General features: G+C 41.2%; 1 protein-coding gene across 8 annotated transcripts in view; it reads left to right on the top strand.

Moving 5' to 3' along the window:
• ASAP1 (ArfGAP with SH3 domain, ankyrin repeat and PH domain 1) overlaps positions 1-25961 on the top strand; it is a 360432-nt gene that overhangs the window by 246921 nt on the left and 87550 nt on the right. For all 8 annotated transcript variants that reach the window (XM_064268087.1, XM_064268086.1, XM_064268091.1 and 5 more), the window contains 5 exons: positions 6600-6674; positions 7162-7211; positions 13065-13194; positions 14356-14441; positions 24696-24771. In XM_064268087.1, the coding sequence (XP_064124157.1) occupies positions 6600-6674; positions 7162-7211; positions 13065-13194; positions 14356-14441; positions 24696-24771 (417 nt within the window). The remainder of the gene's footprint in view (positions 1-6599; positions 6675-7161; positions 7212-13064; positions 13195-14355; positions 14442-24695; positions 24772-25961) is intronic.

Genomic DNA, 25961 nt, shown 5'->3' with positions numbered 1-25961 from the left:
AACTAACATTCAGCTGTCTTGGATTTGTAAGCACCCTCAACCCGTGAGCAAGTTTTCTTTGTTTCCCCTTAATGCATATGCAACCAAGTAAGACAAAGTGTGGTTTAATAGGTCAGTAGTGGCTGATAGTAATTGCTCATTGCAGGCAGAGAGTATGTTACAGTTTTCAAGACATTCTGACAGCTGTAAACAGGTAATGCTGCAGACAGTTTATTGATTTTGGGTTGGAGTTAGACCTGGTTTGTGGTTTGACCCCTCCACTTAACTAGCTGTGTGTGTCTTTGAGAATGTTACTTAATAATACCTTGCAGGGTTATCAAGAGCACCAAATGAAATAGTGCGTGTGAAAGCAGCCAGCCCTGTGGCCTAATAGGAAGTGGGAGCCTGACGAATGTGCATCCTCCGTTGGTCACTCACAGCAAGGTGGCCATGGTTGAGGAGGGTGTTGATTCGCCCATTTTAAAACAGGGCTTTTAATCTATTACTTGTGGTTCCAACCCCTGCTGAGAATTTCCATTTCCACCCAGATATATTGACTCAGGATCTACATTATTAAAAAGAATCTACATTTTAACAAGATTCCCCAGGTGATTCTTACAGATCTTATAGACATGTACGTAAGAATCACCCGGAGATCTTGTTCATCTGTAGTTCTGATTCAGTATATCCGGGGTGCAAATTTTGAGCAGGGGTTCGAATCTGAACAAATCAGTTCGAAGCCCTGTTTTATAATAAGAAAAATGAGTCAGCAAGGTTAAACTTCTGCCCAAAGTCATCCAGGCAGGAGTGATGAGTGGCCACATGCCTTCTCTGTATCGTTAGCCTGGCTAATGGCCTAATGACAAGGCACCAGTTTTAAATAGTCGTTTCAAGGCAGTAACTCTCTAGGGCATGAAGGAGTTAACACACTAGCCAGAACACCTAATTTCTACCAGGGAACCGTGGACGTGGACTTAACTGTGGGACCTGGCTCGTTATTCTAATTGGGTTTTCCAACGTGTTGAGCAAGTCAGCACATTTGCATTATTTGCACCAGCCTTAGTTTCAGAGAGAGATGGTTTCTGTCTGCAGAGGGAAAGGAGAGAGAGTGTCAGAATTCATACAGCATGACAAAGCAAACAAATTATGTCCTTGTTAATTAACAGCCGATGCACATGTAGGTGTCTTGGAAGTACCATTGGCATAGCTGTGCTGCCCTCCTCTCTCGGTGAAGAAAACGCACTGCTGACCCCACTGCCCTTCTATTCCCTGCTCCAGCAGGGTGGCACGCTGGTGGGGCATTCGTTCAGCCCTTAGGGGACTCACCTTACAGGCACCTAGGGGCGGCAGAGACAGGTCTCTGCCATCAGGGGCTTGGAGTCTAGCTGGGTAACAGGCAGACAAGCCAGAAATTCTAGTACAGTGTGGATGGACTGCTTCTTGGCAGCTGCCTTGGGTTCCTTAGTGAACAGAGGAGGGAAGGTCCTTCCCCTTAAAAAGCATACCTTCTAGGGATGAAAAACAGGTGATAAATAGGTAAACAAATAAAATAATTTCCCTTTGTGGTAAAGCTATAAAGTAGTGAGAGGAAAAAAAAAAGGGCAGAAGATGTGTGTGCTTGTATGCGTAGAGGAAAAACTATTCACAAAGTCATCTCCAGTGGCTGGAATTATGGGAGCTATTTTTATAATTCCTGGCAGTGCCTAAGAAATTGTAAGAAATAGAGGGTTATTTTTATCAAAGCCAATATTAATTGTTTTGTTTAAATGAGTTCCTTTTGCATAAAAAGAAACCAAACCTTATGCCATTGAGTTGATTCCGACTCATGGTGACCCTGTAGGACAGGGTAGAACTACCCCATAGACTTCCAAGGATCACCTGGTGGATTCAAACTGCCAACCTTTTTTGGTTAGCAGACATAGCTCTTAACCACTGCTCCACCAGGGTTTCCTCCTTTTGCATAGAGAATGGATAAACTTCAACCTTCCCCTCTCTGATTCGTTCCAAATTTCTGGTTGGGTTTGATGTACATACTGGCACGGGGAATATTCCCTTCTATGAGGAAGGAAACTTCAGCAGGAATCTGTTTGGAGAGCATTTTAATGTGTTGATTGCTTGATAAAGTAGGTATACTTTTCAAGACATGCTTTTCAACTTCCTGTAGACTTGGATCGTGTAAAGAGTTTACCCATCCGCATTGTAGAGCAATACTCCAGCAGTGCTCTAAATATCTGAGAAAGTAGGGTTTTCTTCACCTGAGATGTCCAAGGAAAGAACCTTTGTTTTCCCCTCAGTGAATATCTCCTAAATGTTTTCTCTTGAGATTTGTCTGCTTTTCTTGACCACTCTGGGTATCTTGATAACAACACTCAGGTAGTTACCACTCAGTTTTCACTTAAAACAGTCTCTTTTGCAGTTTTTCAAATTAACCTACTTTTCCTCAGGTAAATTGGGAAGCATTTGTAAATTTTAACTTTTTTTCCTGTAGCCCTTTCATGGGCTAGTGGCTGGAAAGATTCTGAATTCATAATATTCAATGTTTTGCTTTCTTGGTTTCTTATCAGCCCCCAAGAGCGTGTGTGTGGATAACCACAAAGAAATTCTTCATTCTTGGGGTTTTCTATCAGTGCATCTGTAGTCCATTCCCCACCCCACTCCTGAGGCCTAACCACAATGATGATATTGAAAGTTCAGGGTGTGTGAGTTATGTAGTCAGTACATGGATTTTGAGGGACTTTTCCTTCTGAATAATCTTCAAGTTCAGTACTAACCACAGTTTCATAATTCTCTTGTTTTTGTTATTTTATAATAAAGCCTTTAGGTCAAGGTGGCAATAACATTATTTTTTTCTCTTTCATTTCCCAAAAGGATTTGAGGCATTGATGAAAAACATAATTTAGGACTAAAGTTTTAAAAGGTTCATAATCACTGTATTTTCATATTTTCAGTTTTTCCAAAATTTTACTTACAGAAATCTGAAGAATGCAAAAAAGTGCACAGTAAAAAGCCTCCTCCCAACCTTGCCCCCTCGCCACCCAGTTTTCCTCCTTGCAGGGAACCAGTATCAGCAGTTAGCTGTGTCTTCTTTCAGAAATAATTTAAGCATACTGTTGTTGTGTGCTTTTGAGTCGATCCCAACTCATAGCGACCCTATGGGGCAGAGTAGAAATCTGTAAGGTTTTCTAGGCAGAAATCTTTATGGAAGCAGATAGCCAGATCTTTTCTCCTGTGGAGCCACTGGTGGGTTTAAACTGCTGACCTGTTGGCGAGCAGCTGACTGTTTTAATTGTTTTGCCACCAGGGCTCCTTAATTTAAGCATGGACATGTGTTTTTCATCCTTGTATACAAATCCTTAGACACCGTAAAGACTGTTTTGGACACCTTGCTTTTATCACATTAACAGTATATCATGGGAATATCTCCAAATTTGGGCATATAAAGGGCTTTCTCATTTTTATGGTGATTGTTTGGAGGTGCCATGTTTTATTTAACCACTCCCCCGTTGCTGGGCACTGAATTATTTTTATTTTTGTTGTACTTTAGATGAAATTTTACAGAAAAACCAGTTTCTCGTTAATAGTACACATTGTCTTATGACATTGGTTAACCACCCCGCGATATGTTAACACTCTCCCTTCTCAAACTTAGGTTCCCTATTACCAGCTTTCCTGTCCCTTCCTGCCTGCTAGTCCTTGCCCCAGGGCTGGTGTGCCCCTTTACTCTGATTTTGCTTTATGAACCTGTCCAATCTTTGGCTGAAGGGTGAACCTGAGGAATGACTTCATTACTGAGCTAATAGGCACCACCTAGTTGTACTGGGCCCAGTCTGGTGGAGGCTGTGGTAGATGTGGTCCATTAGTCCTTTGGACTCATCTTTGACTTGTGCACTGAACTTGCCATCAGTATAAACAGCCCTGTGGAGTGGAACCTTGCACACATGATTCTGTATTTCATTCATTCTCCAAATATTTATTGTATACCTACTCTTAAGTTCTGGGGATGTAGCAGTGAACATACAGACCCCACTCAAGGCGCTTATATTCAAACTGGGGAGACAGCAAACAAGTGTGGAAATAAACACATGTATATTGAGTTTATGTTAATGGTGTAAAGTTTTGGAAAAAGATAGCGATAATGGCACAGCTTGAAAAATGTAATCAGTGTCATCGAATTGTAAAAGTGAAACTTGTGTTGGCGAGTGTTTTGGTATATATATCTTCACCACAGTTTTTAACAATATGTATATAAGTGGTCAGGGATGGTAAGAGCTTTGAGGAGAAACAAGGCCGGGATCTCCATGGACAGAGGAAGGGTAAGTAGTGGCCTGAGTAGTGCATGTGGGCTTGGGCCCCTACCTCACTTTTACCCAGGATCCACACGGACTTCCTAAGACCCACAGAATAGGAGACTCTTGGGAGATTTGAATCCAGGGAATTAAATTATTGAGGACTTGAAGCAAAATATTTTTCCAGCCATTTGTGTAGGGCAGAGATTAATCTTTTTTCTCTCCCCTCTCATACCCTACCAGGACCAGTTGCCTTCTAGTCAGTTCCAACTCATGACGACCCCTCGTGTGTCAGAGTAGAACCATGCTCCATAGGGCCTTCAATGGCTGATATTTTCGGCCTAGATCACCAGGGCTTTCTTCCAAGGCACCTCTGGGTAGATTGAACCTCAGCCTTTTCAGTTAGCAGCTGTGCGTGTTAACCATTTGTACTCCCCAGAGACTTCTCACTCCCTAGATGAGTGTTTTTCAAACTTTTCCCATTATTACTCACACACCTCCCTATCCCCTGTGTGGAATCTTGTTTTGTTTTTTTTTTTTAAACTATATTTTTCTTGTAATCACCTCCTCCCAATGAAACTGTAATACCACAGTTATTAATTTATATACTGTGGCCCCTTGGAGGGCCATAAACCATTATAATATCTAAGATTCCCCCACCCCCACCCAAAGATCCTAGACCCTGGCAGAATGTAGACTCTCCATCTGTGACCCTCAGTGCCACGGACCTCCCAGCCAGGCTGGTTCTCCGTATGGGTGGTGTTAAAACCACAATGACAAAGCTGTCTTGGTAGGAATCTCTTTCTTTTTGAAATAAGAAAGACAGAATTGGTCGTTACTGACCAAGGCCCTCTGGTGGCCTGCACTGGGAAACTTTCCTTGTGTGTAAAATTGGTGGTAAAGAGGTAGGATGACTTGTGAGCAACCCCAGGATGGGACCAACAGGAAGGGGCTAGGGAGAAGGTAAGAGCCAAAAAGGAAAGGTCTTCCTGTGTCGTGTCCCTCTCTGCACCCTCTCAAAACCGTATTCATACTTAACATCCCCTAGATAGTAAAAATAAACATTTATTCAAGCACATACTGGGTGTCAGGAGTAAACTAGAGCTTTTCACATACATTGACTCATACCATCTTTACAGCAGTCATTCATGATTGCTTATAATATCCCCACTTTATGAATGTGGTGAAGAGGGTCACACACAAGGCCCACAAGTGTCAGCGTTGGTCCTTCTCGCACCTCTGTCCCCCTCTGCCTCTACAGAACACGTAACATCATAGCATGGGTAGAGCTGGCTGAGTCCTGGCTGCCTCTCTCCCTACAGAGGGAGCTCTCCCAAGGCAGGAAAAAAAAAAAAAACAAAACAGGAGCAGTGTTTTATTCATCTTTGCCTGCCCAGTCTCTAGCATTGAACATGGCACAGCATAGGTACTGGGTGAACAGTTGATGGAAGGATGGTTGGTGGGATGGATGGACTGACAAATGAATATATCTACGTGTGAAGAAATTATTCCTTGAGTGAGGGAACCCTGAACCTCTCCATCTGTAATCTGGTTCTGCCTGCCGGTCCTTGCCATGTGGTTCCGCATTGCTAAGACTGCTTTCCCCAAATCATTGGGGATCTCCTTGAAGGCAAACTACATCATACTCTCTCAGTCCTCGTTTTGCCTTCTCTCTCTCTCCCCAGCATTCACACTTCTCCATTCTCCTTTGGCTTCCCTGTGACTCTTCTCTCCAGCTGGATGGCACCTCCTTCTTTGTAGACTCTTTTTGTACCAAAATCAAGGAGACCCAGGCCAGGTTAAATGAGATGATGTGTGTAAAGCCCTAAACATCGCATGGGATGTGGTAAATGCTCAGTCAACATTGTCGTTGCTAGTCGCAACCGAGTTGGCTCCAGCTCTTGGTGACCTTGTATATAGCAGAACAGAACATTCCCCAGTCCTTTGCCGTTACCATGTGTATGTTTGAGTCCACTGTTGTGGCTGTTCTGCCCGTCCACCTCATGGAGGATTTCCCTCATTTTTGCTGACCCTTCACCACCATCCTGTCCTTTTCTGCTGATTGATCTTTCTCAATGATGTGTCCAAAGTAAAAGAACCGAAGTCTTACCATCCTCACTTCTAAGGAGCATTCTGGTTGTATTTCTTCTAAGACTGATTTGTTTGTTCTTTTGCAGTCTGTGGTATATTCACTATTCTTCACCAACAACGCAGTTTGAACACATCAGTTCTTCTGTCTATATGGATCACAGCAGTTAACATTAGCTGGTTTCATTGTTCTTTATGCACTTTCTGTTTTAACTGTCTCCGGTCTTGTCTTGCTTTGATTTTCAGCTCCAGGGTCTGAGCCACAATGTGATCTTCACCTTGGATTCTTTGTTAAAAGGAGACTTAAAGGGAGTCAAAGGAGTAAGTGTTCAAAAATTCGATTTCACTTTATCTTGAAAGAATTGATTTTTTTTTTTCCTTTTAAGATCATAGTAATGCTTGTATTTAAAAAGCACTCTGAACATTCTTAGCATAAAAAAATGTTCTTGGAAGATGGTCGTTCCAAAGATGTGCCACTTCACATAATGTTATTGACAGAGGAACAAGATTAGTTGCTTGCAGAAAGATTGGTGGGAGGCTAGCAGATGGGGGAAAGGAGCCTGAATCTGAGTCTGGGCTCCACTACTGGTGACCTCATAACTGTGGACTGACTCTCTCCGAACCTCTGGGGCCTGCTTCGCTAGTTGGATCAGGAATGCCCCCCTTCCTACCTCTCACAGCTTTATCATGTGTGATAAATGGCGGAATGTGCGTGAAAACATGTTGGTTAAGATGTTATTTCAAAATTATTCAATAACCTTAAAAAAAAGTAAATAAATACAATTTCAATTTCTTTTTCTTTTCTAAGGATCTCAAGAAGCCATTTGACAAAGCGTGGAAAGATTATGAGACAAAGTTGTAAGTGTTTTTGTTTTGTTTGTTTTTTAATGGTGTCCCCATGAGGATTTAGCTCTTGCACAACCACCCCGTCGTTTTCTTGGCCCCTTTTGTTCAGTGTGGTTAATCCAACAGTGTTCGGTTGACAGAGTGGTCAGTGTTTACATTTTTATGAGCGTGTAAAATATTCAGTGCCAATCTGAATGCTGTATTGTGATTGAGTTTTCATTCTTTCAGTATAATTTTTTGCTTTTTCTTAACTGAATAATGGCCGTGTTTCTTCACTTACTTAATTTTATGCGACACTTTTGTGAATTTTGTCTCCACCGGATGTCAAACACCTGTCAGTGATATTTGTTTAGGAAACAGACATGTCGGTACAATGGTTGTGGTTTTACTGCCGTTACATTAGCTGTCAGTTTCGTTTTTCCCTTCTGGGAACATCTTTCCAGAACTTTTTATGTCAGCGGTACAGCCTCGTCCTGGGACTGCGTTTTCCCTTTTTGTGTTAGACCTTCTACTCCTTCTTCCCTGGTTTAATCCGATCTTCTGCTGCAACATTTCCTTCAGTAGCTTCCAGGGGACAGCTGTAAAGGAAGCAAAATTCCCAGATCTCAGCATGTCCAAAATATCTTCATTCTGCCACCACACAAAAGGAGAATTTGGCTAAATATAAAATCTTGGGTTTTATAATCATTTTCTCTCAAAATGTTGCTCCATAATTTCTAACTTTCAGTCTGATGGAAAATCTGACTCCTTTCTGATTACTGTTTCTTTAAATGTGGCTTTTTGTTTGGTTGGTTGGCCAGTTGATTGGTTGGTTTTTGTTTCTTAGTCTCAATAAGAAAATGTTTAGTTTCTTTATATACAGGCATACCTTGGAGATATTGCCGGTTCGGCTCCAGACCACCGCAAGAAAGCAAATATTGCAGTAAAGCTTGTTGTTCTCGTTGGGTGCCATTGAGGCGGTTCTGACTCATAGCAACCCTATAGGACAGAGTAGAACTGGCCCGTAGGTTTTCCAAGGAGCAGCTCGTAGAGTTGCACTGCTGACCTTTTGGTTTGCAGCCGAGCTCTTAACCACTACGCCACCAGGACTCCATGAAATAAAGCTAGTCACAGGAATTTTTTGGTTTCCCAGTGCATATAAAAATTATATTTATGCCATACTGTAGTCTATTAAGTGTGCGGTGGCATTATGTCTAAAAAAAAAAAGTGTACATACCTTAATTAAAAAATAATTTATTATTAAAATATACTAACCATCATCTGAGCCTTCAGCAAGTCTTTAATCTTTTTGCTGGTGGAGGGTCTTGCCTTGATGTTGATGGCTGCTGACTGATCAGGGTGGTGGTTGCTGAAGGTTGGGGTGGCTCTGGCAATTTCTTAAAATAAGACAACAGTGAAGTTTGCTGCATTGATTGACTCTTCCTTTCATGAAAGATATCTCTAAAGCACGCAGTGCTATTTGATAGCATTTTACCCACAGTAGAACTTCTTTCAAAATTGGAGTGTATCCTCTAAAACCTTGCAGCTGCTTTATCAACTAAGTTTATGTAATATTCTGAATCCTTGGTTGTCATTTCAGCGGTGTTCACAGCATCTTCCCAACGAGTAGATTCCATCTCAAGAAACCACTTTTTTGGCACATCTATTAGAAGCAGCTCCTCATCCATTAAAGTTTTATCATGAGATTGTGGCTTCACTTCTAATTCTAATTCTCTTGTTATTTCCACCACATCTGCAGTTACTTCTTCCACTGATGTCTTGAACCCCTCAAAGTCATCCATGAGGTTGTCATCGACTTCTTCCAAACTCCTGTTAATGTTGATTTTTTTACCTCCTCTCATGAATCACTAGTGTCCTTAGTGGCATCTAGAATGGTGAATCCTTTCCAGAAGTTTTCCATTTACTTTGCCCAGTTCCATGAGAGGAATCACTGTCTGTGGCAGCTATCGCCTTATGAAATGTATTTCTTAAATAGTAAGACTTGAAAGTCAAAATGCCTCCTTGATCCATGGGTTGCAGAATGGATGTTGTGTTGGCAGGCATGAAAACAACATTAACCTCCTTGGTTGTCTCCATCAGAGCTCTTGGGGGACCAGGTGCACTGTCAAATGGGCAGTCATATTTTGAAAGAAATCTTTTTTTCTGAGCAGTAGGTCTCAACAGTGGGCTTAAAATGCCCAGTAAACCATGTTGTAAACAGATGTGCTGTGACCCAGGCTTTGTTGTCCATTTATACAGCACAGACGGAGTAGATTTAGCACAATTCTTAAGGGCCGTAGGATTTTCGGAATGGTAAATGAGCAGTGGCTTCAACTGAAAGTCCCTGCGTTAGCCCCTGACAAGACAGCCAGCCTGTCCTTTGAAGCTTTGAAGCCAGGTATTGACTTCTCCTCTCTAGCTGTGAAAGTCCTAGATGACGTCTCGTTCTAATGTAAAACTTTCTTCTACCTTGAAAACCTGCCGTTCAGTGCGGCTGCCTTCACCAGTCAGCTGGGGCTTCTGGGTGACTTGCTGCAGCTCCCGCATCAGCACTTGTTGCCTCACCCTGCTCTTTGGTGTCATGGAGACGGCTCCTTTCCTTAAGCCTCATGAACCAATCTCTGCCAGCTTCCGACTTTTCTTCCGCAGCTTCCTCGCCTCTCTCAACCTTTGGAGAATTGAAGACATTTAGGGCCTTGCTCTGGATTACGCTTTGGTTTAAGGGAGTGTTGTGGCTGGTTTGATCTTCTATCCAGACCACTAAAACTTTCTCCCTATCAGCAATAAGGCTGTTTTGCTTTCTTATCATTTGTGTGTTCACTGGAGTAGCACTTTTAATTTGTTTCAAGAACTTTTCCTTTGCGTTCATAGCTTGGCTGTTTGGTACAAGGGGCCCTAGCTTTTGGCCTGTCCCAGCTTTCGGTATGCCTTCCTCACTAAGCTTAATCATTTCTAGCTTTAGATTTAAAGCAAGAGAAGTACTACTCTTCCTTTCGCTTGAACACTTAGAGGCCATTGTAGGGTTATTAATTGGCCTAATTTCAATATTGTCGTGTCTCAGGGAATAGGGAGGCCTGAGAAGAGGGAGAGAGACGGGAGAACAGCAGGTCAGTGGAGCAGTCAGAACACACACAATATTTATTGATGAAGTTCACTATCTTATATGGGCACAATTCATGGCGCCCCAAAACAATTACTGTATTAACATAAAAGATCACTGATCAGAGATCACGATAGCAGATACAATAATAATGAAAAAGTTTGAAATATGGGGAGAATTACCAAAATGTGACATAGAGACACAAAGTGAGCACATGCTTTTGGAAAAATGGCACCAATAGACTTGCTCGACACAGGGTTGCCACAAACCTTCAGTTTGTAAAAAACGTGGTATCTGCAAAGCACGATAGAATGAAGTGCAATAAAACGCGGTATGCCTGTAACAGGCTTTATAACATTTCTTGATATGTCTGTGTTTACCTCCCAATTGTAATTTTTAGTCCTGAAAATTTTTCTTACAATTTCTCTTGTGACTTTTTTTGTTTATATATTCTCCCTCTCGTTTCTCTCTTGGTAGAACTCTTCATTGTATAATATTGGACTTGTAGATTGTTTTTATAATTTTCTTTTTGCCATCCTGTTTTCTTTTTCTTTTTTATATTTTAGGTTATTTCCTTAGTGTGTTTTTTTCCTCACTACTTCAGCTAACTTTATTTTGGCAGTCACATTTTAAATTTCTGAAAGCCCTTGTTCTCAATCAGGGTTTTGTTTTGTTTTGCCTTGCCTTTTTTGTAGTTTGTTCTTCTTGTTTCAAAGATGCAATATTTTATCTCCCTGAGTATTTGAGTACTTTTTATAAAATTTTTTCTCTGCTCCTTATTGCATCTGTTTCCTCCTGGCTCCTACCTTGGCTAACCGTTTATATTTCAGAGTGAAGCACCTAAAAGCTGATTGAAAGCTCACATGCATGAGCAGGGTTTATCAACTGGAGAGCTTTCCTTTTAGATTTTAGGACTCCAAGACAGCCTTTTCATCTGGAGTATTCCAAATGTCAGTGTCTAGAGGTCTGTTTTCTAGAACCATTAAGTCCTTCAGCCTCTGCCTAGCGATTGTACATGTTGGTATTCTGGAAGCTATACATGAGAAGAGGGCAGGGATTCCCATAGTTCAGGATGCAGATTTTCTCTTACTCCCCCTCTCTAGCCCTACTTTTCCAAATATTTGTTAAATTCTCTCATCGTTTCTTGTCTCCAATTCTTTTCACCTCTGGGACTTTATACATTTTTTTATGCCTTGACTCTTGTTTTCTTTGGATTGCTAGAGGAAGGAAGAAGAAATAAACACACGTGGTCGAGTCACCATGTTAAACCTGCAGTCTTATTATTAAGCTATACGTGTCCTCCAGTACTTCTTCTCAAGCCTCCATAGCTTCTTACTTTTCTTCCTACCCGCACCAGTGAAGAGAAAGCTGAGGTTTATTCTCTTTCTGGTAAATTCCCTGCCATTTTGCCTCTTTGATTGCCAAGGTGCCACGATGAAAGACTTCCTTAGATACAGCATTTGGGTATTAAAGTGAATTCCAGCCAAGTTTGTAGTAGATTTTCCACTAGGTTGGTGGGTTGATTTCCCTTGTCTATTTGTATGTAGACAAGGGCGTTGGCTTTCTTTAGGGTTTGGTTCCCCCTACTGCCACCACTTGAAGGCTAAATCAATTAGTCTTTGCATTCACAACTAGAAATTACAGGCTGTTTTTGAAATGAGAAGTCTCTTTTCAAGTTAAAGGGATCTTTGGAATGAGGGCTGTAATTATTGGTATTATTACCTGAGTATCAATTATCATAGCCAAGTAACAGCCTCAGGTGCTGTATGTTTGATGTGGGCCTTGATTCTTATTTTCCTGGTAGTCTCCTGGCCCTTTCCCCAACTGAAGAACGTTTACATGGGATTCCATATTATATCTTGAGATCTTACTCAATATTTATTTTGTACAATCCAGTGCCAAGTAGTTGAATGATTTAAATGTGCTATGGGGATTTATAAATAGCCAAAGCTTGGAGGAATATTGGGAATAGCCTTTAACTAGACCCATTATATACCATAATTGTCTTGAAATAATTCTAAGTCTTATAATTTATCAGTAATCAAGAAATGTCTCAGAGCCCTAACTTTTTAATGCCCCTTAATCATAAACCCTGGTGACGTAGTAGATAAGAGCTATGGCTGCTAACCAGAAAGCCGAAAGTTCGAATCCACCAGGCACTCCTTGGAAACTCTACGGGGCAGTTCTACCCTGCCCTATATGGTCAGCTATGAGTCAGAATCGACTCTACAGCAAAGGGTTTTTTTTTTAAATCGTAAACTGTTTTACCCAAGAAAAGGTAAATTATCAAATTGTCTTTGTGCCAACCAAAATGTAAGAGAATTTGTATGAATCCATCCAAGTATAAGATCAAAGTTAAAAAGTAAGAAGTTTTCTAATCAAAATCTGTAAAACATTATGTTCTCTTTGAACTTAGATTTTTACTTCTGACTGATGCTACCAAGCAGTCTTGTCTCTTAACTTCAGTAATTAAGAAATACTCAAGTGAGTCCCTGATTGGTGCAAACAATTAACACGTTCGGCTGCTAACCGAAAAGTTGGAGGTTAGGTACACCCAGGGTCGCCTCAGGAGAAAGCCCTGGTCATCTTCTTCCGAAAATCAGCTGCGGAAAACCCTACGGAGCACGGTTCTGTTTGGGCATGCGTGGGGTGGCAGTGAGTCCGAGTCGACCCTGTAGCAGCTGCTTTGGGTTTTTGTTTTTTTGTTTATTTTTTCTTTCTTGTTAAGGGAAAGACATGAGTACATTTTGTTGTTGCTGTAATGATGACGTCTCCATTCATTACAGTACGAAAATTGAAAAGGAAAAAAGAGAGCATGCAAAACAGCACGGGATGATCCGCACGGAGATAACAGGAGCCGAGATCGCAGAGGAGATGGAGAAGGAAAGGCGCCTCTTTCAGCTCCAAATGTGTGAGGTAAGAACGAAGTCTTCAGTCATTTCCCTGGAGTTTTAGTATCTATAATCTGCTCGTCAGCAGTTTTTATGCTTAAGGGCAGGCTGTGTTTGATTATTCTGGGGGACTGTTTCTTAAGGATTCTAATCTCCATTTTTCTCCAAGCCTTTTGGGACCCGCCATTTCACTGTTGTCTCATATTTTGAGCCTTGGTCCTATGGGGGTCTTTAAGCCAAAACAGGATTCTTTGGTGAGAACCTCAGCGTTGCTTGTGAGTGAGTGAGGGGCAGGGGCTTGAGAAGTAACATTGATGAATATTAAGTTTTACTGCTGTAAGTTTAGAGCATGTTTTTTTTTTTTCTTTTCTTTTTAACCATGTGTCCAGTTGGAATGAAACCTCAAAATAAATAGTCATTAAGAAAGTTTGAATTCATGGAAAAATGCAGTGAAAGCATGCTGCCTTAAACCAGAAGCTGTGGTTCTCAAACTGGGTTCCCATTGAACACTAGCACTCCTTGGCCTAGAGACCAGTTCGTTCCGCTGGGATTGAGCAATGAGTTCCTTTTGCAGCTTTCAGAAAAGATTAAAATGGATATGATTATCTGCTTGTGAACACTTTCACACAATGAAACAAGTGAACAAAAAGTAAACAATGTCAGCACAAAATCTTCGCCAGTAATGTTTAGTTAACTGCATAAATGAATGATGGGTTATTTGTATTTTTAACCTTTGATTACCAAGCAACAAAAATTCTTTCTAAAGAAGTTTTAAAGAAACTTCTAAAAGTTTCAATATCATATGATAAAGAGAATACTGTTCTAATAGAACAACCTGTCTTTCCTGTGTTTTATCATGTGAACTATAAGTTTGAGATCCACCATACCAGGGGGAAGCAGATCAAGTATTCCAGAATGTTCTGCTGTGTTTTACATTGCCTGTCTCGTAAACTAATCTTAAGAATTTTTAAAATGCTAACATCCTAACTAATCAATTTGTCTTGGACACTTTGTGGCTGTGCCGAAGCACCATTCCTTAAATGACATTCACATTGTCCAGAGGCCATCCACGGCACGATAACTTGCGCAGATTCACAATTGGTGTTCTGTTGCCTGAACCTGTAACTGAAGACCCCTGTGTGTAATTAGCAACTAGTTAGCATTAGTTCTTTTTTTATTTCCACAGTATCTCATTAAGGTGAATGAAATCAAGACCAAAAAGGGTGTGGATCTGCTGCAGAACCTTATAAAGTATTACCACGCACAGTGCAAGTAAGTGGAATGCCCCAGGCCTCCTTCTGCTTGTTGCCTTTCTTCATTCTCTTTCATTCTGTTCTCCATTTGGTCTCTATGTGCAGTGATACAGTGACCATCAAATGGATAAGAAATAGTATAGGCCTCCATCTTCGGTGTTTTCTATTAATCAGTAACTCACATTAGGGCAACTTTTTGACTATTAGAAAATGACGTCTTACAAATTCTAACCTTGGCTATGACAGCCAGTGAGCTATTACTACAGGTGCATAAGTCTCTGTCACTAAAGTGGCCTTCCTGGTTATCCTTCAGAGGCGTAGCAAGGGGGGCAAAAGGGGTACCTGCTCACTGGGGTGCAAGTCCAAGGGGGTGCCAGTGGCATCACTGGGAGGTGTCGATCGCACAAGGTGACACTGTCAGAGAAGATGACACCACACAGTCCAGAGATATGTCCAAGACCAAACTATGCAGGACTTGATCTGCTCCAGAAAGCCCATGCCTGTTTCAGCCACGTTTCTGCACCCCTCTCTGCTGCCTTAGCTCTTGGTGTTGGCCAGGATGATTCACTGGCCTGGGGGCGCTGCTCACACAGCCACTGCAACCCAAGCACCCCTAAAGCCCGCCTGTCAGCCCATCCACTGGCTGGAACACAGGTGCCATGGACACGTGGCCTCTCCTTTTCATTGCCGCTATCAACATCTGTTCATCTTGAAATTTGAGGGATGGGGCGCAGCTTAGAGATTGCGCCTGGGCTCTCCTTACCTTCCCTATACCCTGCGATTCCCTCTCTCCCTCCCTTATTTGGAATTTTACTATTATTGGTCATTTGCAGCATGTATTCCCACCTGGAGTTATTTCTTCCTTATCTCAATGAAATGAAATACTTTGGGCATTAAGAGCAGTTTACATTCATACTAAGCTTCCTACGCAGCTGGCATTGTGTTTGGAATCACCTACCGTTCTCCGCTGGCACCATTTTGGTTTGTTTACGTTGCAGTGCTGCCTTTTTATCATGCCTGAGTTTCTGTGGCACCCCACTTACTTGTTTACTTCTTGCTTACTTATTAGGTTAACTTTCATGAGTTGTCTGGTAGAGCCTTTGTGTAAAGATGTGCCAATTACTATTAATCAGTGAAAGTCAGAGAGAAAATAGTGCAGGGACCTTCCAGAGTGATCCAGACAGCCCTCACATTTGTTAAGTAGAATGCTGTGAGGGCTATTTGGCCTAAATAAAATGCTTACTCTCCAAAAAGATGAAATAATATCATTTTCTTTGATAACCTCTTTTACTCCTTTTAGTATCATTGTATCTGGGAAAATCTTTATGTTCAACTGCAACATTTAAGGAGGTGAGCATTAATGTCTCAGGAACAGCACAAGGCTTGAATCAGACAGACAGATCTGAGTTCAAGTCCTGGCTGTGCAGCTGAGTAACCACGCAAGCTTTATCAGGTACTTCTCTGAACTTCAGCATCCTTATCTTGCTCATCTGTCAAGTGGGTGCAACATAGCACCCACCTCACAGGTTTATTGTGGGGATGTGAGAATTAAAAAAGATAATCCATATGGATTGCGTAGCCGAGTACCTGCGACATTGTATATGTTATCTATTGTGGTGGTTCCAAGAGGCACTAAAAATAGACCATTCGTTCATATATTTTAGCATCCAGGATTTTCTTCAGAAAAGACTTTTTAATGATCAGATTATTTACATAAATCTGATTTGTTAATTTTCCTCTTTTCTATATAAATTCTACTTTGACTCAGCATATTTAAGAAACAAAAATAATATATTGAAATGGAAACAGTTTCCACATTTATAAAATAAAATTTGACTGCTGAAGCCTCACACCGAAGACCTGGACTAACCTTTGGCCTCATGGTTTGGGGAGGCAGTTAGGAAACCTTGCAATGTGGTGGCCCCTGATCGTAGTGTGGGGTAGACATCTTGGCACTTCAGCAATTTCAGTTTTCCTAGGAACATCTTATTGCTTTGAAACTTTTAACAGAAATGAGTGAACCTCTCCATCTTCTGAATTATAATATTTTGGCAGCAGACCTGAATTCACCAGATTTTCAAAATCTCTTCTGCTCTCAAATTCTGTAGGTCTGTACTACAGAGGAAGATACTGTAGGATTTGACCTATACAAAAATGAGTTTTCCAAAATGTAAGATTCCTTGTAAAAATACAAATATTAGCCTTTGTGAGTAAAGGCGAAAAGAACAACAACTCTAACCTATATAGCTAAAGCTGCTGCCCTTTATTCTTTGCTTTGCTTTTTCCCTTCCCACAAATCTCCTACCAAAGGCCAGGCATTGGTTAGGTTTTACCCTCAGGAGCTAATCATCAGGAACAAGAAGTTAAGTCAGATCCACCAGTTAGAATGGGGCTAGGAAGCGATGGGAGAACTACGGGGCAGCAAGAGAATGAGAGTCTCCTGGCCAGGGGACAAAGGGGGAGGGTCCTTGAAGGAGACAATGGTGCTTGGCATTGGACTTGGAGGATAGCTAGGATGTATGTGGTCATTGGAATCTGGCAGAAGAGTCATCTCCCAGGTCGGAGAGAGACCAGCAGAAGGAACCCCTACTCAGTAAAAACTTCACGGGAGGAGATGTGTTCTAAGATACCAGGTAGTAGAGCCTACTGTAAGTCTTTGACCCCAGGAGAGAAGTCAGGGTGGTTTCCTTTTGAGGACTATTTTAATTTCTCCCACTTGAATTAAGCCTTCAAAACTCTTAATAGACATCTAGTAGACCTGTGAAGCACCCTCTACTTATCTTCTATTCTCAATACCTAGTCCAGTTCCCATAATGATTTTCAATACAAAGTCAGATGGTACTCAACAGTGAGTTTGCTTTGGTAAACTTGTGTAGTCACAACTCCTCAGGATGCATGCAGCTGCCACACAGAAAAATAAAGGCAGCTGAAAAGAAAAGCTTTGGGCTTTTTCTTATTAATTTTACCTCACCCACACCAATGACCCCTTGCTTTCAAACGTGAAAATTGTCGGTAATAAACTTTTCAAAGTAAGTGTATTACCCTACTGCACACACTCCTCTCACCACCCAGCACTAGGTCTCGTGATGGTGTGCACAGGCAAGCACTTCACAGACTTTACCATCTTTCATTTTGCAGATAGTAGTAATAGCTAACATTTACAAACAGCTTAATTTATAGGCCAGGACCTACAGGCCCTGCCTAAGCTCTTTACATGTGGTTTTTCGTTTAATTTTCACAATGATCAGGAAATTGAGACTCAGAAAGGATCAGTAAGTGACCCAAAGTCACACTCAGTCATTTAATAGATGCTCAATAATGTGCATCAAAACAAACAAACCACAAGCAACCAAAGAAAAAAACACATTTTTTTTTTTTTTTTTACCTACCAAGAAAGTGAAAAGACAACCCACAAAATGGGAGAGAATATTTCTAAACCATATCTCTGACAAGGTCTGATTTTAAGAATATATAAAGAACTCTTAAACAACTGAACAGTGAAATGATAACCTAATGTAAAAATGGACAAAGGATTTGAGTAGACATTTCTTTAAAATATATATTTGTATATATGTATGCACATATTTATGTACAAATGACCGATAAGCACATGAAAAGATGCTGAATGTCATTAGTCACTAAAGAAATGCACAGTGGGGCACCACTTCACTCCCACTAGGGTTACTATAATTTAAAAAATAACAAGATAAACAAGCTTTGGCAGGGATGTAGAGAAATTGGGACCCTCATGCACTGCTGATAAAATGGTACTGTCCCTTTGGAAAACAGTTTGACGGGTTTCTCAAAATGTTAAACAGAGTTACCATAGGACCCAGTAATTCTGCTCATACGTAATCTTGTTGATAGCAGCGTTATTCGTAACAGCTAAAAAGTAGAAACAACCTGAATGTCCATCAACTGATAAATGGACAAGCAAGATGTGGTGTATCCATACAATGGAATATTATTCTGCCATAGAAAGGGATGAAGTGCTTACTCAGGCTACAATGGCTGGACCTTGCAAACATTATGCTGAGTGAAAGAAGCTAGTCACAGAAGGCCACATAGAGAATAGATTACCGCTTGACAGGGATCTGGGGAGGAAAGAATTTGGAGTGACTGCTAATGAACGGTGTTTCTTTTGAGGGTGATGGAATGTTCTGGAATTAGATAGTGGTGATGGTTGGACAACACTGATTATACTAAAAACCACTGAATTGTGTACTTTAAAATGGTGAGTTTTTGTTACTGGAATTTTATCTCAGTTAAAAAAAAAAAACACCAAAGGCCAGATAAAGATCCATGCTGTCATGGAACTTATAGCTAGAGGGTGTTGGAACGAAGTGTTGAACCCTGATCTCTTTGAACTCCAGGGTTCATGCTCTTTGATAGTATGCCAGAAATTTTGATTTGGTAGGCCCGGTTTTTGGGCCTGGACATTTATATTTTTAAGAGGCTCCATGTATGAGTCTACTGTACTACTCTGTACTGTCTCTTTGATCTGAATTCTCAAAATATAGTAGCAGTTAATTTGTACCTACACTAACTTCTGGGGACTCAGGCTTCTTACACACCCACCATAGGATATACGTGAAGTATATCTGAGAGAAAGTGTGACCATGTTGCTGGAAATCAATACCCAATTCAAGTCAAAGCCCAAAGCTTAGAAAGCAGACTTTCAGTCAGGGTTGATTTGTTGATGGGTCACTTTTTTTTACTTGATTTGTAGTTTAGAAAATAATCTTCACGATACTCTAGGATATCCTTCCTTCTTTTGAAAATATTATTTTACTCTGAGCCTTTCAACCTTTGACCAAATAACAGCTCTTTCTAAGCCATGCCAGGTAGAATATGTGATAAACGAAATGAGGGAGATCCTCTCGTCTTTGTTTTAAATTAAAAGCGGCGTGAGCCACAGTGTTTTCCTTCTCCATCACTGTTTGGACAGGATGATTTTAAGAAAGAAGTGAAAGACTGCTGCATAAAGATCTGCTTCTACATAGCAACCCTCTCAGAACAGGGAGGATTCTGGTTCATTCAAAGGAGGATGTGTCCTGCCTGATAGCGCACTTCAGCACGGATAGATGATCGTGTTAGAGACTCAAGAGCTTGCACCTTGCAGCTGTGGGTGTGTTACAGCCCATCTGTGCAAATGTGAAGATTCTTCTACCCATCAGTTGGCAACTTAGATTTTTCTAGCATCCTATATCATTAAAATGTGGTAATATTTCTTTCAAGTTGCTTATTTAGAAACTGAAGCCAGTCCTGCTGTTGCTAAGGTCAGAGAAGTGGCGAAGCCTGTTTTGTTAGACTGGGTATTAAACTACTTCTCTGTGCCTGACATTTTAAGTACATTATCACCAGTGCTCACACGAACGCTCTAAGGCATATACCGTATTCATGGCAAATAACGCGACCATGTAAATAACGCATGCACCAATAAAAACACGTGGCATAGCACGCTTAAGGAAAATAGCGCAGGGGGAGTTGTGCCATTGGCCAAAAACCATATAACATGCATGTTATTTGCATAAAATACACTATATTATTATCTCCATTTACTGTATAAGGACACTGAGGCTCAGGAATTAAAAAATTATGTGGTTATTAAGGAAACCCTGGTGGCGTAGTGGTTAAGTGCTACGGCTGCTAACCAAGGGGGGTTGGCAGTTCAAATCCACCAGGCGCTCCTTGGAAACTCTGTGGGGCAGTTCTGCTCTGTCCTGTCGGGTCGCTATGAGTCGGAATCAACTCGACGGCACTGCGTTTGGTTTTTTTTTTTTTTTTTTTTTTTGGTGGTTATTAAATGATAGGACCAAAATTTGGACCGAGATCAGCCTGACTTTTTTAATTACCTGTGCTCCAGAGATAGGAAAATTTACACCCAGGTCTCAGCTCTACCACTCGTTAGCTGAGTGACCCTAGAGAAGCTACTTTGGGCCTCAGTTTTCTTGTCTACAGGCTTAGTAGTAATAATTAACTATTTTATTGGATTATAATGAAACTTTTTAAAAGGAGTCCCATGAATTGTGCATAATAGTGAGTGACCAGCACAGAGTGTTGCTCAATCGCATGCTAGCGCCATTATCTTTATTACTGTTATCACCATTGTCCATTTTCTGAAGATCTCATTATATTTCAGTAGTTTACAGAGAAGATGGCCAAGGGACAAGTGGAATGTCATAGAGGAAATTTTTCTTTGTGTTTGAAAGGCTTATGTGTTCAAGTTCAGTAATAGGTGATCATAACTGACATTTATTCTCCCCTTTCCAGTTAACAAAACACTTTAATCTCTAGTAGCTCATCTGATGCTCTATGAAGCTAGATAATGTTGTCCACATTTGGAGATGAGCATGCTAATATTCACACTGGGTCAATAACCTGCCCAAGATTACGTGTATACCAAAAAACCAAACCAAACCCGTTGCCATCAAGTCGATTCTGACTCATAGCGACCCTATAGGACAGAGTAGAACTGCCCCATGTGGTTTCCAAGGAGCACCTGGTGGATTTAAACAGCCAACCTTTTGGTTAGCAGCCATAGCTCTTAACCACCTTGCTACCGGGGTTTCCAGTTACATGTATAGGAAGATTTAAAGCCAAAATATAATATGCTTTGAGTCCTGAGCCCATGCATTTTCACTGAACCAGTAGGCTAGAATAGAGAAAGGATGGACAGGGGGAACAGAGAAACCCACTGCCTTCAGTGAAATGAAGCAGTTCATGTGGTTGTGGGCCTTGTGTCCTGCCTACTTCATAGCTGAAGCTGAAGCCTCAATGACTCAAGTCCAAAGGGAGGCGTCACCAGACGAACAATGCAGTTGGCTAGATGTTGGCCAGTGCTGTCAGTGGAGTTACTAGTACATCACTGGTAAAGGTCAGGGTCACTTGTCTCCCCACAGCCCATCCTCCTCCTGCGTCTCACCAAAGGGAGAGATTGGCCCAAAGTGACTTTCCAAGAGGGACTCAGCTCAGCCTTGTATTCCCAGACTGAACATTGATTCTTTTCTTTAACTGTGTTTTGCCTAAGATTCTTTTCTTTAACTGTGTTTTGCCTAAGTAATACATGATCTGTTTTAGAAAAAAATTTAGAAAATGATGTCAAGGGAAAAAAGAACTATATCTCTTCACTCAGAAGATGACTGGATTTATGTGTGTAGTTTGTCTTATTTACAAAAATGGAATCACTGTAGATTAAAAATGATCCTTCATTACAGTGATTTTTTTCTAATCAACATTTGTAATGTTTCTGAAGAATTTAGCGGTGGGAAAATAGAATTCTTTGGGTCTTTTTTCCTTTTGTGGAATTGGTAGGAATTTGCCCCCCTACTAGCTTGCATCTACCTCTGATAAAAAAAAGTTTTCACTTTTATCAGTGCCACCTCAAACTAAAACAGTTCCTGTTCCCCCTAAAATTTGTACTGTGTTTTTATATTTCTTGCATATACTGTTCAAGTTCCAGTTTGCTAAATCTTTATCTAGAGCAATAATGGAAGTGTTCAGATTCTTTGCTGTCTGATAAGGTGGCCACTAGGTGGTTAAGAGCTATGGCTGTTAACCAAAAGGTTGGCAGTTCAAATCCACCCGATGCTCCTTGGAAACCTTACGGGACAGTTCTCTGTCCTATGGGGTCCGTATGAGTCAGAATCAACTCAAGGGCAACAGGTGTGGTTATTGGTTGAGCCACATGTGGCTACGGAGCATTTGAAATGTGACTAGTGCAACTATAGAAACTAAGCTTTGTTTTGTTAATTTAAATAGCCACATGCAACTCCCACCCACTCATTGCCATCTAGGGGTTCTGATTCATAGCGACCCTATAGGACAAAGTAGAACTGCCCCATAGAGTTTTCACGGAGCAGCTTGTGGATTTGAACTGCTGAATTTAGGATTAGCAGCCAAGCTCTTAACCACTTTGCCACCAGGGCTTCTAGTTGCTACCATATTGGAAAGTACAGATCTAGAATATTCTCACTTAAACTCACTTTCTATTATACTTAAACTTTTTTTAAGATGTGGTAATTACATCCCCTTTATGTTGAAAGTCACAGTAAATCAAAATACCTGCAAAGAATCTGTATCCTTCTGGGAAGGAAAGAACTTCTAATGTGATAACCATTGCAGCTCCAGGGGAGAAAACTAACATTATTGAGCACACTGACTGCCCAGCACTTTGCTTGGTGATTGTATATGCGTTATCTAGACCATTAACCTTGTTTCACATATGCACATACTGAGGCTGAGAGAAGTTAAGTGACCTGCCAGGGCCTCAGCTACTAAATCCTAGAGCACAGATTCTGGCCATAGCCATCTGACCCCAAAGCCCTTGTTTTTTCTGTTGTGAGAAGTCCTGACAATGTTCCTCTTACATTCATGCACTCTACCTTCAAAACCTTTCTCCAGAAATGATTTAAAGTGCAGCATCAGGGACCAAAATTGGTTTTGCCGCGATTAACTTTGCGGCCATATTTCTCCTTGGCAGCCTGTGTGTCTTCTCCCAGATGTAGAAGATGCTGGTTCGAGGTAACACTTGCAAACAGTGTGCTCTGTGATGGGCATTGCTAGCTGCCCTAGGGCTGGCATGTAGACCTGGGCACAAGCAAGTGCCCACAGACGCCCACTCCCTGACTGGCAAGACTTGGGAGAGCTGCTCAGGGAGGGAGCAACTGAACTGAGCCTCGACAGAATGAGTGAATTTAGCAGGCGGAGGGAACAGCATATACGAAGCCTGGGGGAGTAGCAAGAAAGAACAGGCAACTAATTATGTAACGTGGTTGGAACTCAGTTTTTACGAGGAAATGGTAGGAGATAACTCGAAAGGTATTAAGGAGCCAGAACACAAAGGTTTTTTAATACTGTGCCAAGAAGTTTAACTTTCATCCCAGTAGGCAGTGATGAAAACCCGATTGTTGGAAGATGAGTCGTTAAATGCAGTTTTCCAGTTAAATGAAGGTTAGCTCAAAAGTCCCCTTTTCTCCAAATCCCTGTTGCTGACAGACTTTCTAAAATTAGCATATTTTCACCTGGTGGTTCTCAGCAGGGCTTCACTATCAGGCAGACCTGGATAGAAGTACCTAACTCATTGGGGTTGTTGTGAGGACTAAATAACTCATGTAAAGTGTTTAGCAGAGTGCTCGGCGTGTGATAGATGCTCATCGGCACTCTCCAGTGTTAGCTCTGTTTATTATCCAGGATGAGGTAATGCAACCTTCTGATATATGTGGCAGGATTAAGCTTTCCACTTCCACCGGTACCACTGTTGCTAAATCCTGTGTTTCAAGGTGTTGGAGCACAGGGATCGTTGGGGAAATGAATGAACTCTTTCCTCCTGCTTTGATTTCTAGTTCAGTCACATCTCTCCTTACAGCGTCCATTTCAGCTTCACTGTAGACAACTGATTCACATGCCTTTCTCTTTTGAATTCAAATGTCTCATAACCAGGGGTAATTGTTCCATGTATAGATGACTGTACACATGAAATTGCTGTGTTGGAACTGTAGCTGTAATTTACAGTGTGTGATATCTGTAAGTTTAATAGCTACAATGGTGGGCTCAAGCATACCAGTAATTGTGAGGATGGCCCAGGACCAGGCAGTGTTTCCTTCTGTTTTACAAAAGGTCAATGTGAGTTGAAGCCGACTTGATGACAGTTAACAACGTGATGTCTACTGTTGTTGTTACGTGCTGTCCAGTAGGTTCTAACTCATAGCGACCGTTTGTACAATAGAACAAAACACTGCCCAGTCCTGTGCCATCCTCACAATTGTTATGCTTGAGCCCATTGTTGCAGCCACTGTGTCAATCCATCTCATTGAGGGTCTTCCTCTTTTTTGCTGACCCTCTACTTTACCAAGCGTGATGTTCTTCTCCACAGACTGGTCCCTCGTTGATACAAGGTTTTCGCTGGCTAATTTTTTTCAGAAGTAGACTGCCAGGTCCTTTTTTAGTCTGGAAGAGCAGCTGAAACCTGTCCAGCACGGGTGACCCTGCTGGTATTTGAATACTGGTGGCATAGCTTCCAGCATCACAGTAACACACAAGCCACCACAGTATGACAAACTCACAGGTGCATGGGGTAATATCAACTAACTAATGTCAGATGGTACCCAGGTTTTACTGTTGGTACATCTGTATAAAATTGTGAAATTAGTTTTGTCAGTGTTTTGTGTATATTCATAAGTATAGAGGAAAGATATTTTCAGATTTTGTGAGTTATTGTGGTTCAGTTCTTTTTTCATACTGCTGATAAATTTCCCGTTGTTTTTCATTGTAGTTTCTTTCAAGATGGCTTGAAAACGGCTGATAAATTGAAACAGTACATTGAAAAACTGGCTGCTGATTTATATAATGTAAGTTATCGATAAAATACATACATTTTAATCTACTTTCACAGTTAAGTATGAATGAATTGGAAATTATTAAAAGAGTATCAAAGACGAGATTGTCTTGATTGAGTGTTGTGTCAAGATAAGCCTAGGTCACATAAGCCTTCAGTTTAACTCAGAGAAGTAGTCAATGGCCGAATATACCACAGGGCCCTTTGAGAGGCAGAGGGAGGAGGGAGGGACATGCAGAACCCTGGCTCTAATAGCTCTCCATCCCAGGTTCAGTAACATCACATGTAAGTGCCACCCTAAGCAGTTGTAGAAAGAATGCTTGATCCTTGAAGGATAAAAGTGCCTGTCTCTGTATAGGCAGGTTTATGATTTTTTGCTTGTTTTATATTTTCTCTTTCTGTCTCTCTTTTTCTTTTCCCTAATGTGCAGGTTCCGCTTCTGTAATAGAAAAAATCAAATGTAAACTTTTTTGGGAAAAAAAAAATATATATGTAGAAATGGTAAACCTATTTCCCATAAACAATGTAAACTAAACCCATTGCCATCGAGTCGGTTCCAACTCAGAGCAACCCTGTAGGACAGAGGAGAACTGCCCCATGGGGTTTCCAAGGAGCAGCTGGTGAATTTGAACTGCCGGGCTTTTGGTTAGCAGCGGAGCTCTTAACCGCTGTGCCACCAGGGCTCCAGATAAACCACGTGGCACTGAATAATGTGAAGAGTATATGTACTGTGAGCACAACTACATATGTTCCAATAAAGTTTTACAGTTAGAAACCTTGGCGGCATAGTGGTTAAGTGCTATGGCTGCTAACCAAAAGGCTCGCAGCTCAAATCCACCAGGGGCTCCTTGGAAACTCTGTGGGGGAGTTCTGCTCTGTCCTATAGGGCCACTATGGGTCGGAATCAGCTCGACGGCAGCGGCTTTGGTTTGGTTCGTATAGTTATTGATAATAATGTTAATACCTATAGGTTTTTGGTTTTGTTGGTTTTTTTCTGATTTTAACACTTAACATAGTCCAGGTTAAGATTAAGCTCTGAGTGATTTAAAAAGCAGCACCAGTCCTTTGTCCTCTTGTGGTACTTTGTAAACTTTCACATAAGCCTTAGCCTGTGGGAGTCCTTGCCACTCTTACGATTCACATCATAGTGCTCCCACTACCACCCTTTGAAAAACCAGAAGCAAAGACTCTAATGTTATTTCT

This window comes from Loxodonta africana, chromosome 14 (genome assembly GCF_030014295.1).
Source record: "Loxodonta africana isolate mLoxAfr1 chromosome 14, mLoxAfr1.hap2, whole genome shotgun sequence".
In the NCBI taxonomy this organism is placed as follows: domain Eukaryota; kingdom Metazoa; phylum Chordata; class Mammalia; order Proboscidea; family Elephantidae; genus Loxodonta; species Loxodonta africana.
This window is presented reverse-complemented; position numbering and strand designations above follow the sequence as displayed.